Here is a 12,401-nt window from a genome sequence, read left to right as displayed (position 1 = left end):
TTGAATTTATGCTACGTTACCCAACAGTTAGGGTTTTCACCGCGAGAGGCAAGTAGGGGGAAGTGGAGGAGCAGACGAAGACTGACGTCTCCAAGTAGAACTTCGACGCCCTTGAGCGCCGCCGTCGGTGTGGCCGGCTGGGGCCGACCAAGGGGTTTCCCCCAATCTGGATCTCCCTCACCAGCTTCATCCGTGGCCACCGGCCAGGGTCCCGGCAAGCCACGCCCGCACCGCCAGGAACCCGCAGGAAAGAAGCACACGGATCAAGGCCGGAGCACAACGGCTAGATCACGCGCCACCGGCCGCCAGAGCAGTCACGCCAGGCCCTGGTCCGTCAAAGATCTGACGGTCGTCCGACCAGACCACCGGCACCATGCCAGCCTCGCCGCTCGCTGCAAGACGAAGGGGCCTCATCGGAAGGGCCGCCGCCGCAGATCCAGTCGCTCTCTCTAGCGCAAGGCGGAGCGGCAAGGGCCCGATCGTCGCAGTCTCCGGCTAGGCCACGAGCTTGCCCGACGCCAACCTCATGCGGGGATGGGGAGGGAGGGAGAGGAGGTGGCTATGCCGACGATGAGAGGGGGGTCGCCCCCCGAGTCACCCTGAGAGCTGGACTTCGAGATGAATGAGAAGAGGGTGAGGAGAGGGTTTCAAATCTAGCCTCTGTTGTGAAGGAGGTGGCCGGAGGCGAGAGATAAAGCGGCGACGACGACGGAGCTCTCTCCCGCTACAGACGAGGGAGCCGCCAACGTGTTAGGTCGCCCGATGCAGAGTAATTAGTTCCCGCACCGGTGGAAACTAATAAAAATGGATGTGCGAGTGGAATCCTAAAGAGCAGTGTAGGTGTCCTTGTCCAACTAAAGTTGAGGGCTATTTCTAAAAGCATCCCAAGAGAAAACTCATTTGCTTGCATGAATTCATAGAGAGAGAGAAAAAAACTAACTGAAATAATGCAAATGTTATCTTTCCACAGATAGAACATTTTCTTATTATTTTTAAATTTATCTTTGTCGATAGGCGACCAATCAGCCTAGTATTTCATCGCCACTTAGAGCATCTGCAACATGCATTCAAAAAAGGCCCCGCACGCTAAAAACTAGTGTTTTGTGTGTCGAAGAAAAAAAATAGTGCTCCAACAGAGGTTGTATAATAGGACGTGCACAAAAAATGACAGCGCCCACACGATAAATTTGGGCACGCTCGCTTTTGGGCTGCATATCTGAGACATCGGATTATGCGTGCTGCCCGCTGCAGGTGAGATGGTCGGACCAAACGTCATATTTTACAGTGTTTGTTGAAGTAAATATTCTCCAGCGCGTTAAAAAACGCTATTTCGGTTTTGAATAAATTTTGTAGCCCGCGATGCCAAAGCCGCGTTTGTTGAAGATGTTGTTAATATTGACAAGAGGAGGAAATTGGAGTTGGCCTGCCCTGTGCTGTCGCAGCTGGGGTATCCATAGCGTTAGATTCCAGTGCCTTTCCTACAAGGATTTTGCATATCTCATGGGGGTGGTGGTACTGTCTTTCACCCACTCTTCTTCTTTTTGCAGGAGAGAAGAGAACAATCAAGCTTGGCAGCAGCACAGTGGTCTACTACCCAAAAGAAGAATTTGTACTGCCACTGAGCTCAGCTGCATACTATGCTATGCTTTGGTGCTTCCTCCACCAAATTATTTTTCTTTTTCCCCCACTCCAGAAAGCAGCTGCACTCACTGTCACTGTCAGGTGGCCCCTCACCGCATCACCAAAAAGAGGAAGAGCAGATATCATCATCACCCCAAATACTACTAGCATATATAAACCCCTCCACCTGCCTTCCTGGCCAATTATTTTCTTCCAGGCTCCAGCAACCGACGCCCCCCCCCCAATGTTTCCTCTATTGCCAATCCGGCCCTCGGAAATTTACGCTTCGCCCACTGTGCGCGGAAAAGTATTAGCAACCAGGTCCCTCCAGTGATTACCACCTGTTTCTGACCCGCTCGACTCCCCTAATCTCAATCCCAATCCCAGTCCCAGCCCTCCACGCGTGCGCGCGCCGGCGATGCCAACGCCGGTGGCCGCCGCGCGGCAGTGCCTCTCGCCGGCAGCCGTCACGGCCCTCGACGCGGCCGTGGTATCCGCACGCCGCCGCGCCCACGCGCAGACTACCTCGCTCCACCTCATCTCCGCCCTGCTCGCGCCTCCCGCCCCGCCGCTCCTCCGCGACGCGCTCGCGCGGGCACGCAGCGCCGCCTACGCCCCGCGCGTCCAGCTCAAGGCGCTCGAGCTCTGCTTCGCGGTCTCGCTCGACAGGCTCCCCTCCGCCTCCTCCTCCTCCGGCGCCGACGACGCGGAGCCGCCCGTCTCCAACTCGCTCATGGCGGCCGTCAAGCGCTCGCAGGCCAACCAGCGCCGCAACCCGGACACCTTCCACTTCTACCACCAGGCGGCCACCGCGCAGGCCCCCGCCGCCGTCAAGGTCGAGCTCTCGCAGCTCGTGCTCGCCATCCTCGACGACCCCGTCGTCAGCCGCGTCTTCGGCGACGCGGGCTTCCGCAGCGGCGACATCAAGCTCGCCATCCTCCGCCCTGCGCCGCCCATGCCCATGCTCGGCCGCCTCCCCACGCGGAGCCGCCCGCCGCCTCTCTTCCTCTGCAGCTTCGCCGCCGCCGACGACGCCGACGTGCCTTCGCCAGCCGCAGGGAGCCTCGCCGGCGGCACCGGGGAGGAGAACTTCCGCCGCATCGGCGAGGTTCTCTCCCGAGGCCGCAACCCCATGCTCGTCGGCGTCGGGGCCGCCTCCGCCGCTGCCGACTTCGCCGCCCTCTCGCCGTACCGTGTCCTCCCCGTCGGTCCAAGCTCCATCGACCAGACGGAACTCGGCATGGCGGCCTCCATGGCCAGCGCCACCTCCGGCCTCATCATAAGCATCGGTGACCTCAAAGAACTGGTCCCCGACGACGGCGAGCTCCAAGAGATGGGGCGCCGGGTGGTGGCGGAGGTGACGCGAGTGCTGGAGACGCACAGAGCTGGCCGTGTCTGGGTGATGGGATGGTCGGCCACGTACGAGACCTACCTCACCTTCTTGTCCAAGTTCCCCTTGCTCGACAAGGATTGGGAGCTCCAGCTGCTGCCGATCACGGCAGTGCGTGCGGGAGGCAGCCCCGCTGCTCTCATCCCTCAGGCAACCACCGCCGCGGCTTTCTCCAAGCCTGCAAGGTGAATCCTATTCTCTTCTCTTTCTACCTTCCGTAAATTGCTTATGCTCCTTAGGATTGAGTTGATTGGCATCCATTTTTGTGACTGGCGCTGTGTGCGCGTCTGCGCGAGCGCACCTTTTGTTTATCATATTCGGATGTTCCTTCCTTTTAGATGTCTGGTTACTACTAACAAGGATTACTAGTTCTTACTCCCATGATCGGCGTGCTGTTAGTGTATGTCCTGGATTAATTTAATAATGTTTTCAGTGCAGATTTGTCTGTATGCCCATTGGCCTGATTATTTTTCTACCATGTCTGATTGGTCTAGTTTATACAGAGGTCTTTAAATATTCTACATGGATACAACTTTTTCGTGACGTCGATTGTTTTCTGGATCTTTTTACTCATCTCGTTTAGTACAGCTGTTTTCTCAGTGCTTGACCTGGTAATATCCGTGCTTAAGTTATTTACTTAAGGTTTTGCTAAAACACATCTAGATGTGAGATAAATATTGCACATCTAAGTTCTATATCATTGATTTTACGTGAAGATTTGTGTGTGTATTTTCTTTTCCTTTTCTTTTCCTTTTTATCCTTGATTTAGTTATTTAGATGTGCAATAACTATGTCACATCTAGATGTGTCCTAGACACTCCCATTTACTTAAGCATGCCTCTTATCTTGAGGTGTCTTGTTATGGCCTCTTATCTTGAGGTGTCTTGTTATGGCCTCTTATCTTGAGTGTGTTGTTGCCTTTGGAGGCAGACTGAAGTTGTGTTACTGTGGTTGTCATATTTTTGATTTTCATCCGTGTGATTTCCGTTGTCCTTTAGAGGTTTCAATGGTGAGGAGTTTGCCACCTGGAAGTTCTTTTTTCAGTGGGTACATCTTCAGTCAGATACTATAGATCATCACAATCAGGGTTTGCAACCTATGTATCTAAGATTGACAGTGATACCTTTATCCCTGATTAACTGTGCTGAAACCCCTAGTGTTTCTGCTCCATGCTTACTACTCCCTCCGTTCCTAAATATAAGTCTTTTTAGAGATTTCATTAGGAGACTACATACGGAGCAAAATGAGTGAATATACACTCTAAAATATGTCTATATACATCCGTATGTAGTCCCTTAGTGGAACCTCTAAAAAGACTTATATTTAGGAACGGAGGAACTATATTATTTTTGATACATGACCGGTTTATTTCTAATATCAACGAGAAGATTACATATTTCCACTTTCTGGGAGCGGGTTACTAATTTAAATTCTTCCGAGCCATCTTCCTTTTGTGTGATAGTATTGATGCTTTTTACTCATTTTTTTACTCATTCATTAGCTTCTTCTTTGTTCATTTAGGTTATTTTAGAGAACTTCTTTGCTCATTTGACAATTTTAAGCTGTCCTATTTAATTCATAAGGTAGATGATTTGTTCCACCAATATTGCTTCACGTCCAACGTTTTTTATACTATTTCTGTATGATACTACTATCCTGCTTCAGATATTGATCCGGCTATTCCATCAAAGGGTGATGGAGTACTGTCGTACGACCATTGTATGAAAATTCGACATATGTATATCATTCATGTCGTTCCACCGTCATTGGGTTAAGGATTCAGCGTACTAAAGATAATAAGAGAGAGAAAGAAACAAGGTTTTAAACAGAAGAAATGCATTTTCATGAAAAGACATTCTTCTATTCTGATAGCAAGTACTCTTTGAACACTGAGGTTCTGATGTATTGGAGCCAAAAGTAACAGCTTTTTTCCGAAAAGGAAAAGTACCAGCTATACTTAAGCAACTGCAGAATCAGAATAGGTGTATTGAAATAGGACTTGATGTGGGTTCTCTTTACTCCATTTTGCTCCTGTCATCCTGGCCTAACAACGTCGAATTTGTTTTGCAGCTTTATGGATTCGCTCATTCCTTTTGGAGGACTTGTCAGCGATACCTACGAAGCTAACAGCCTCACAGAAAATTCTTGTCCTGAGGCCCTTCGGTGTCAACAGTGCAATGATAGATATGAGCAAGAAGTTGCTACTATCATTAGAGGAAGTGGCATTACAGCTGAAGACCATCACCAGGGAGGTCTACCTTCGCTGCTGCAGAATGGCAGCATGATAGGTCCTAACAATGGATTTGATGCAGTCAAGGTGTGAAGCGGCTTACATATTTTTTGACTTTTAAGTAAAATAATTTATGCACATGCCATCGTTTTGGTAGATGCGTACCTTTGGATATCATTGGTATAAAAGATGTACAGTTTTTCTTCAGTGCAGGTTAGAGATCAGATGGTATTGAATTCGAAAATATCGAATCTACAGAAGAAGTGGAATGAGTACTGCCTGCGGCTCCACCAAGGCTGCCATAGGATCAACAGCGTTCCATACCAGTTATTTCCGCATTATATTGGTGTTCCAACCAATGGGGAAAGGGAAGAAAATCTGAGCAAAGGTTCTGAATCAGTTGCACCTCAAAGGGAGGTTATTAGATCTTCTGTAGTGTCTGCTTCACATAGCAATGCTACCACAAAGAGTATTTCACCCCCATCTATCTCTAACCAAAGGAATGACAACCTTATATTGGAACTTCAAGCTGGGTTTTCAAGGAGTGATGAAAAGCAGTCCCGCCATGAAACCCTGTCAAACTGTCATGATCGCGAAGATCACGTGTCATCATCATCCGCTGCATCTGTGACAACTGACTTGGTTTTAGGCACGCCTCATGAATCTTCTTCCAAGGCTACAAATTCTGCCAGCTATAAACATGTAGCTGATGCAGAGAAATCTGTACCCAAGAAAGTGGATGATTTGAATCTGAAGCCTCTGCAGATGTTTGCACAACCCTTTGCTTGTTCGAAGAGTTCCACAAATATGGGGCAAACATCACCTAGTGCTCGGCATTCAGCAGCTTCTGGAGGTTTGTCTGCTTTTGGTCATTGGCAGAAACCTTCACACCTCGCAGCACAAGCTTCTGATTTGAGTAATTACAAGCTACTTGTGGAACGCTTGTTCCAGGTTGTTGGAAGGCAGGAGGAAGCCTTGAGTGCTATTTGTGGTTCCATTGTGCGGTGCAAGTCAATGGAGAGGCGCCGTGGTGCATGCAAGAAGAATGACATGTGGTTTAGCTTTCATGGTTCTGATTGCATGGCCAAGCGCAGAGCTGCTTTGGCGCTTGCAGAGCTCGTACATGGCAGCAAAGAGAACATGATTTATCTGGACCTGAGTCTCCAGGATTGGGCCGACTCAAGTTACAGAGGAAAGACTGGCACTGACTATATTGTTGACGAGCTGAGCAAGAAACGGCGATCTGTCATCTTCCTTGATAATGTCGATAAAGCTGACTGCCTTGTCCAGGACACTCTGACTCATGCCAGTAAGACTGGTAGATTCCGAGACTTGCGTGGCAAGGAAGTTGACATTAATGACTCCATTGTTGTGCTGTCAACAAGAATAACCAGAGGCTCCAAAAGTGTGTCTGTTGGAGTGGAAGAGGGTCATACTTTCACTGAAGAAAAGATCTTGGCAGCTAGTGGACATCAACTGAAGATCCTGGTAGAATCATGTACGGCGATCACCTGCGAAGACCATGGTGATAAGGTGATAGTTTCCCCTGGGCACCCTCTCGCCAAAATTCGTGCATCTTTGCACTGTGGGGGTTCAGTCAGCAAACGGAAGTTCAACATTTCTGATGATCAAGAAAAGCTGCAGGAAGAATCACCGAGCATTTCCAAGCGACTGCACAGAACATCAAGTGTTCCGTTCGACCTGAACCTCCCCATCGACGAGGATGGTTTGAGCGATGCTGATGACCACAGCGGCAGCAATGACAACTCATATGGCACTCCAGAGAGATCCATCGACAGCCTCTTGTGTTTGGTTGATGAGTCAATCGATTTCAAGCCATTTGACTTTGACAAAGTCGCCGATTACGTGCTGCAGGAGTTGAGCAATACACTCCGCAAAGTTCTGGGCTCCGGCTGCACACTGGAAATTGATGTCGGTGCAATGGAGCAAATAATTGCAGCGGTATGGGTATCCGAGGGCAAGAGGCCTCTCCAGGCCTGGGTGGATCAGGTGTTCACTGGAAGCCTTGGGGAACTGAAGGTCAAGTGTGGTAAGTATGCCAGCAGTTCCACTCTTATACTAGTGGCCTGTGAGGACATGGCAGCAGTCACGGAAGACTATGGTTTTGGAGGTTTGCTCCCCTCTAGAATAATTCTAGAATGGTGAATTGGTGGTATCTGTATAGGGATAATTGTAATTATTTCTAGCTATTAGTCCACAATAGTATAGCATTATTTTGCCGGGAAATAATTTCTAGCCTAGTTGATGATGCATTGCCTTCATATATATCGGCAAGTATATATCGATTGTAACACTTGGGGATTTGCCAATATATCATTGTTATATATGGTGATGCAGTCGTAGAGTGCTGAAGTCCATAGTCAGTGGGTAATTCCAGGTTTGGCCAACTTGTCCTGCTAATTTGCACTAGTTCATACTGAAATATGTAAATGCTAATTGGTCCACTTTCTAATTAGTATCTAAGAGTTTGGCCAACTTGTTTTGCAACGAAGGTTCAAACTGAAATGGCCCAACATTTCAAATTTTCAACATTGGGAATTTGGTCAACATGTTATGCTTCATGGTGTAGATTCATTTTGAAATTTGTAATAATGCATACCCTTGTTCCAGCAATCTAGTTAGTCTAGTACAAAAAGATGAGTGGCCAATCTGTACTCTCTAATTAGCAAGCATATAACAGATCAGAAAAGCGGTGCAGAGCACTTAATCCGGCTCACAAAATTAATGCCCGCTCTCCCAGGCCCGGCACATACAAACTCCAGACTGATCAATAGTCTACGAAGCTTCATTAATTCGTTACATAACTCCACATCCAAAACTGGCAAGAGATTGAAAATAACATTGCTAGCTACAACCGCAATTGGAGAATGCTAATTCTAATGAACGATCTGAATCTCATCAACCAATCAACACATCCTGTCTGTTGTTGCAGAGCCACATGCTTTGATTTTAGCAGGAAGCCCTTTCTGCTTAATTTTCCAGCAGGCTATGATATCTCTCTATCTTACATCACTTGTGCTTGCCATTTTTCGTCCAGTTATCACCATTCAAGCTTGGGTCCGTTTGGTAGAAGACAACATCTCCAACATCACTTACGAAGTGATCGGCTCTCAAGCTCCTGAGGAGGACATGGAAGAGGTGAAGTGGCAGTGGACCCGACTTCTCTGGCTCGCGGTAATATCTTCCCAGCACTGGCCTTGCTGCCTTGGTCTGTTTTTTGTTCATAAAATAAGGAGAAAGCCGTGGTTTCAGTACCCAGTACTCAGCATTAGTAGGTAACTGCACATATATATTCAGCATAGTAGTAGTAGTAGTAGTAGTAGTAGTGCGCTTACCGCTTCTACTAGGTGGTAGTGAGGTATTTGAGGGAAGAGGTGGTGGATGACATGAGTGCCAATGTCATGGTGGATGTTGTTGATCCATCCATAGTCCCGGTCCACAGTCGTCAGGCCACCACGGAGGTAGCTCCATTCCTGCAATTATGATTACAGAGGGTATATATTTAGTTGTCGACAAATGAACATTGAGTGCTGGTAAAATAGTAAAACCACTCATCCGTAGGGGGAAAAATTCTAGTTTAACACTAAAAAAACAGCATTACAAACAAGTTTATGTAGCGTAATTATTTTAAACTCTGATATCATAGTAGCTAAGATGTTCAGAAGATGAGGTAATCTATTTTTACTACTCCATGTCGTGACAAATAGGCTGCTAACTCATGAACTGTGCGTAGAAGATGGATGTTTTTCATACATATACTTGTAATTAACTGATCTATTTTGCTCAAAATAACAATGTTCAATATAGCAAGTACCTCGCCGCGATACCAAGGGAGGTCCTGGTGACCATGGTGGTGAAGGTACGTTACCAAATCGAGCCACATCACAAACACCTGTTTTATATGATACACATCGGATGATACAACAGTAAGTTGTCCAGTCCTAGTGGCTTGGAAGCAAGCAGTACTAAGAAAACCGTTAGCAGTGGCTTACAGCATATGGAACCCCGTAGAGCTTGAGCACTGGCACCGGTCCGAACACACACGCCATGGCGATGAGCAGCGCGATCATCGTGAACCAGCAAGTGGTGGAGACAATCACGTCACGCCTCTCCTTGGGGCTGAACAAATCGCTGCTTGGGTTGAAATGCGAGCCGTTCTTGCCCGGGCTTCTGTACCACTGCAAGTGTTGAGCCATTGGAGAAGGAAGATGGAGTCAGTGCAGTTTTGAGCTGAGACTCGGGGATGCAGAGAAAAAGATTCTTACAAGGTAGACAGGGAAAGCCAGGAGTGGATATGGCAATGAGAAGCGTAGCTTCTTGGTGCTTGGTTCCATCTCCTTGTACACATTCTCGGTAATCTGCTCAATTCAGTTGCATCCACGTCAGTGATAACCATCTTGGTTAAAATCGCAATAAACTGATGTATCGCCACGACAAGCAGCTAAGCTTGACTGAAAAGGGCAAGGCCTGCTGGTCTATTACGAAAATGACAGCCAGGCAATCGACATGAAAGGGACCTTTGCATTATGAAATGGTCTATTTTGGTGGCTGGTGGGTGACTAAGCAAAGCAAAGCCAAAGCCAAGGTAAGGTAAGGTTCGATGCGCATCTTTGCTGATATACGGCGATCAACTTAGCAGGCAGCAGCAGAATGCAGATCTGATCACGCGACAGACATGATGAGTAGATCTACTTGCAGCTCGTGTTTGGCTGGTAATAGTGTCTAGGAAAGGACGGACCACATGTCGCTAGCTAGCTTTTGCTTGGATGGATGGATCTTTAGGGGCGGTTTAGTTTGGCAGCCTAATCACATAGAGTAAGTATATACTCTACTAGTACCAGTATTCCCTCCCTTTCCTGCTCCACTGCATGTGCACTCTGCATCTCAGGCTGAGCTGAAAGCAATGCTTGCTTGTCCTTTTTCACCCTTCACCTCAAATCTGCCAAACTCTCTCACAAACCTTTTACTACTGTACCTACTACTCCCTCCGTTTTTAAATATAATGACTTATATTTAGGCTTATATTTAAGAACGGAGGGAGTAGTAGAATGTATATATATTATGAATAATTCAATACCCTAGCCTACAAATATCTGTCAAATGGTTGAGCAGCTCTGAATCTGAATTGCAATAATGTTAGCGGGTAGTGTTTTGTACGATGAGGGTACTACTAACCGGGTGCCATGACTCGTCCTTGTCGATGTGGCCATGGTTCTGATGGTGCGTCCTGTGGCTGATCCTCCTGAATTATGCCATAACAAGCATAAATGGTCAATCAGCCAAAGCTAACTACAGCAATTACTAGTACAAGAAAATCATTGCTGCCCGGCAAAAATAATAAATTGATTAATTGCTGCACAAGAAAATGCCTCAAGAATATAAATAAATAAATTGCTGCACAAGAAAATGCAGAACCTTGCGAAATAAAGTAAAATTCAGAATCTTGCATGGCATGCACGACGCATGGCTTGTGTCCATCGTTTTCGTCTCCGTGTGGGGTGTAATTTTCAATGTGGACGACGTAGGAGACTGTGCACTCGTGTTAAACAACTCAAACAGTTGTCGAGAGATAGAGTATTTCTCTGAACATTTTCTTTTCTTTAATAATAATATATAATAATAGGGGGAGAAGCTCTGTTTCGCTTCTTGATTGCATCGGTTTGCTCCAAATTTTAGCTCCTTTTCATGATTATTTCTTTGTTTCCTAAATAAACCCATGATAGAAAATTGCAGCCCATTTCGTAGAGTTTCAGAATGTGTATCAAACTGTATCACTTCTGTTCCAAATTTGCAGCGTTTGTGCTCCCAATCTGTGCCGGTTCAGCGTTTGGGTACACATACTAAAGTGTCTGTATTTATGTTAAGCGGAGAAAAATCGAAAGATGCTAACCATCCGTTGTATGGGACAAGGATGAAGGTGTGCAGCAGGTGGCCGACGACGCTGTTGAGCGTCAAGCTGTCCGAGAAGCTCCCGTGACCACTGCATCACAAGAGGAATAATTATTACTGCGTCCCAGTAGACAGTAGTAATATACTACTCCTACGTGTGCATCGAACACAGATGCAGCATTGCCCTCGGACGGCGACGATCTGGTTAATTGATGGATCGATTGCGGCGGCCGGGCGAAGGAAGAAGCGCGTACCAGTCGTGGCCGAGGACGAAGAGCGCCCAGAACATGGTGCCCTGCGCTGCCCAGTAGAGCGGCCACACGGCCCAGCTGTTGAGCCACCATGCGACCACGGCCAGCGCGGCCACAACGGCGACGTCGCGGGCGACGTAGGAGAGGGACCGGAGTGGGCTCTTGCGCCAGCAGTGGGCGGGCACGGCGGCACGCACGTCGCCGATGCGGAACGGCGGAGGCTTGGCGGCGTCGAAGTCCTCGGTGGCCTTGCAGCTTTGCTCCTGCTCGGGCGCCCTCCTCGCCGCGGCGCCCATGGCTGGATCTGTCTCCCGGAAAGCGGGGAGAGAGATTTGGGGCCGCGGGTTGGGTGGTGGTGGCCGGAGGTCGATGCAGATGGGTGCTATTTATAAGCCACAATTTGCCATTGATGTACACTTCCTACTACGTTTGTCTACGTAGTAGTACGTACTACTACTACTGTAGTACATAATGGAATGGACCGGTGCACGTGCATGCACGTCCTCCTCCTGTACGGAAACATCAAGTTTCCTTTACGTGCCCATGCTTGCGTCGTGTTTCCATACTTCGACACGATACAAAATGACGATCAACTTACGTAGGGCACATTCCCATCATGACATTTGCGTTTCTAAGAGCAACTCCAACGGTCTGATCCAAACGGACAGTGTATTTGTATTTTTTTTATCCGTTTAGGTCGACCGTCCGCTCTGCGCCCGTCCTGTATTAGATTTGAGTCGGCAGTGCGTCCAACGCACCGACCAATTTCATGCCCGTAATCAACATATTTAAAAAAGGGCCCGTGGCCGATTATGCCAGCGGCCATGTTTCACGTCGGCATCATGCCAGCGCCGGTATACAATGTCGGCCTAAAAAAATAGCACCATAGTCATGCTGGCGCACTCGCCAGCCGGCCGGCACAAAAAGACGGTGGCACTTGAGTTCGACCACGCCATCACGGCCCCGTGGTCATGCCAGCACACCTGCCGGCATCCAAAAA

General features: G+C 48.1%; 2 protein-coding genes across 2 annotated transcripts; one reads left to right on the top strand and one right to left on the bottom strand.

Annotated features, from left to right (window-relative positions):
- Positions 1–2,023: 2,023 nt before the first annotated feature.
- LOC123448148 (protein DWARF 53-like) lies at positions 2,024–7,587 on the top strand. The gene is made up of 3 exons (XM_045124936.1): positions 2,024–3,195; positions 5,081–5,327; positions 5,454–7,587. Exons 1-3 carry the CDS (start codon positions 2,039–2,041, stop codon positions 7,404–7,406), a joined length of 3,357 nt encoding a protein of 1,118 aa, XP_044980871.1. The 5' UTR covers positions 2,024–2,038; the 3' UTR covers positions 7,407–7,587.
- Positions 7,588–7,935: 348 nt separating this feature from the next.
- Positions 7,936–11,863, bottom strand: LOC123448149 (fatty acid desaturase DES3-like). The gene is made up of 8 exons (XM_045124937.1): positions 11,405–11,863; positions 11,152–11,241; positions 10,437–10,503; positions 9,527–9,619; positions 9,254–9,439; positions 9,076–9,153; positions 8,597–8,734; positions 7,936–8,471 (listed from the first exon to the last, which is right to left on the bottom strand). Exons 1-8 carry the CDS (start codon positions 11,695–11,697, stop codon positions 8,271–8,273), a joined length of 1,146 nt encoding a protein of 381 aa, XP_044980872.1. The 5' UTR covers positions 11,698–11,863; the 3' UTR covers positions 7,936–8,270.
- Between the last annotated feature and the right edge of the window lie 538 nt (positions 11,864–12,401).

Source organism: Hordeum vulgare, chromosome 4H, assembly GCF_904849725.1.
Source record: "Hordeum vulgare subsp. vulgare chromosome 4H, MorexV3_pseudomolecules_assembly, whole genome shotgun sequence".
In the NCBI taxonomy this organism is placed as follows: domain Eukaryota; kingdom Viridiplantae; phylum Streptophyta; class Magnoliopsida; order Poales; family Poaceae; genus Hordeum; species Hordeum vulgare.
The sequence above is the reverse complement of the archived record's forward strand: the minus strand, read 5'-3'. Positions and strand labels throughout refer to the sequence as shown.

Coding starts and splice junctions, on each gene's coding strand:
- LOC123448148 (XM_045124936.1), top strand. CDS start 2,039: ATGCCAACGCCGGTGGCCGCCGCGCGGCAGTGCCTCTCGCCGGCAGCC. Junction 3,196..5,080: donor GCTTTCTCCAAGCCTGCAAG/GTGAATCCTATT, acceptor TTTGTTTTGCAG/CTTTATGGATTCGCTCATTC. Junction 5,328..5,453: donor ATGGATTTGATGCAGTCAAG/GTGTGAAGCGGC, acceptor TCTTCAGTGCAG/GTTAGAGATCAGATGGTATT.
- LOC123448149 (XM_045124937.1), bottom strand. CDS start 11,697: ATGGGCGCCGCGGCGAGGAGGGCGCCCGAGCAGGAGCAAAGCTGCAAG. Junction 11,242..11,404: donor TTCGTCCTCGGCCACGACTG/GTACGCGCTTCT, acceptor CTTGTGATGCAG/TGGTCACGGGAGCTTCTCGG. Junction 9,620..10,436: donor AGGACGAGTCATGGCACCCG/GTTAGTAGTACC, acceptor TGAATTGAGCAG/ATTACCGAGAATGTGTACAA.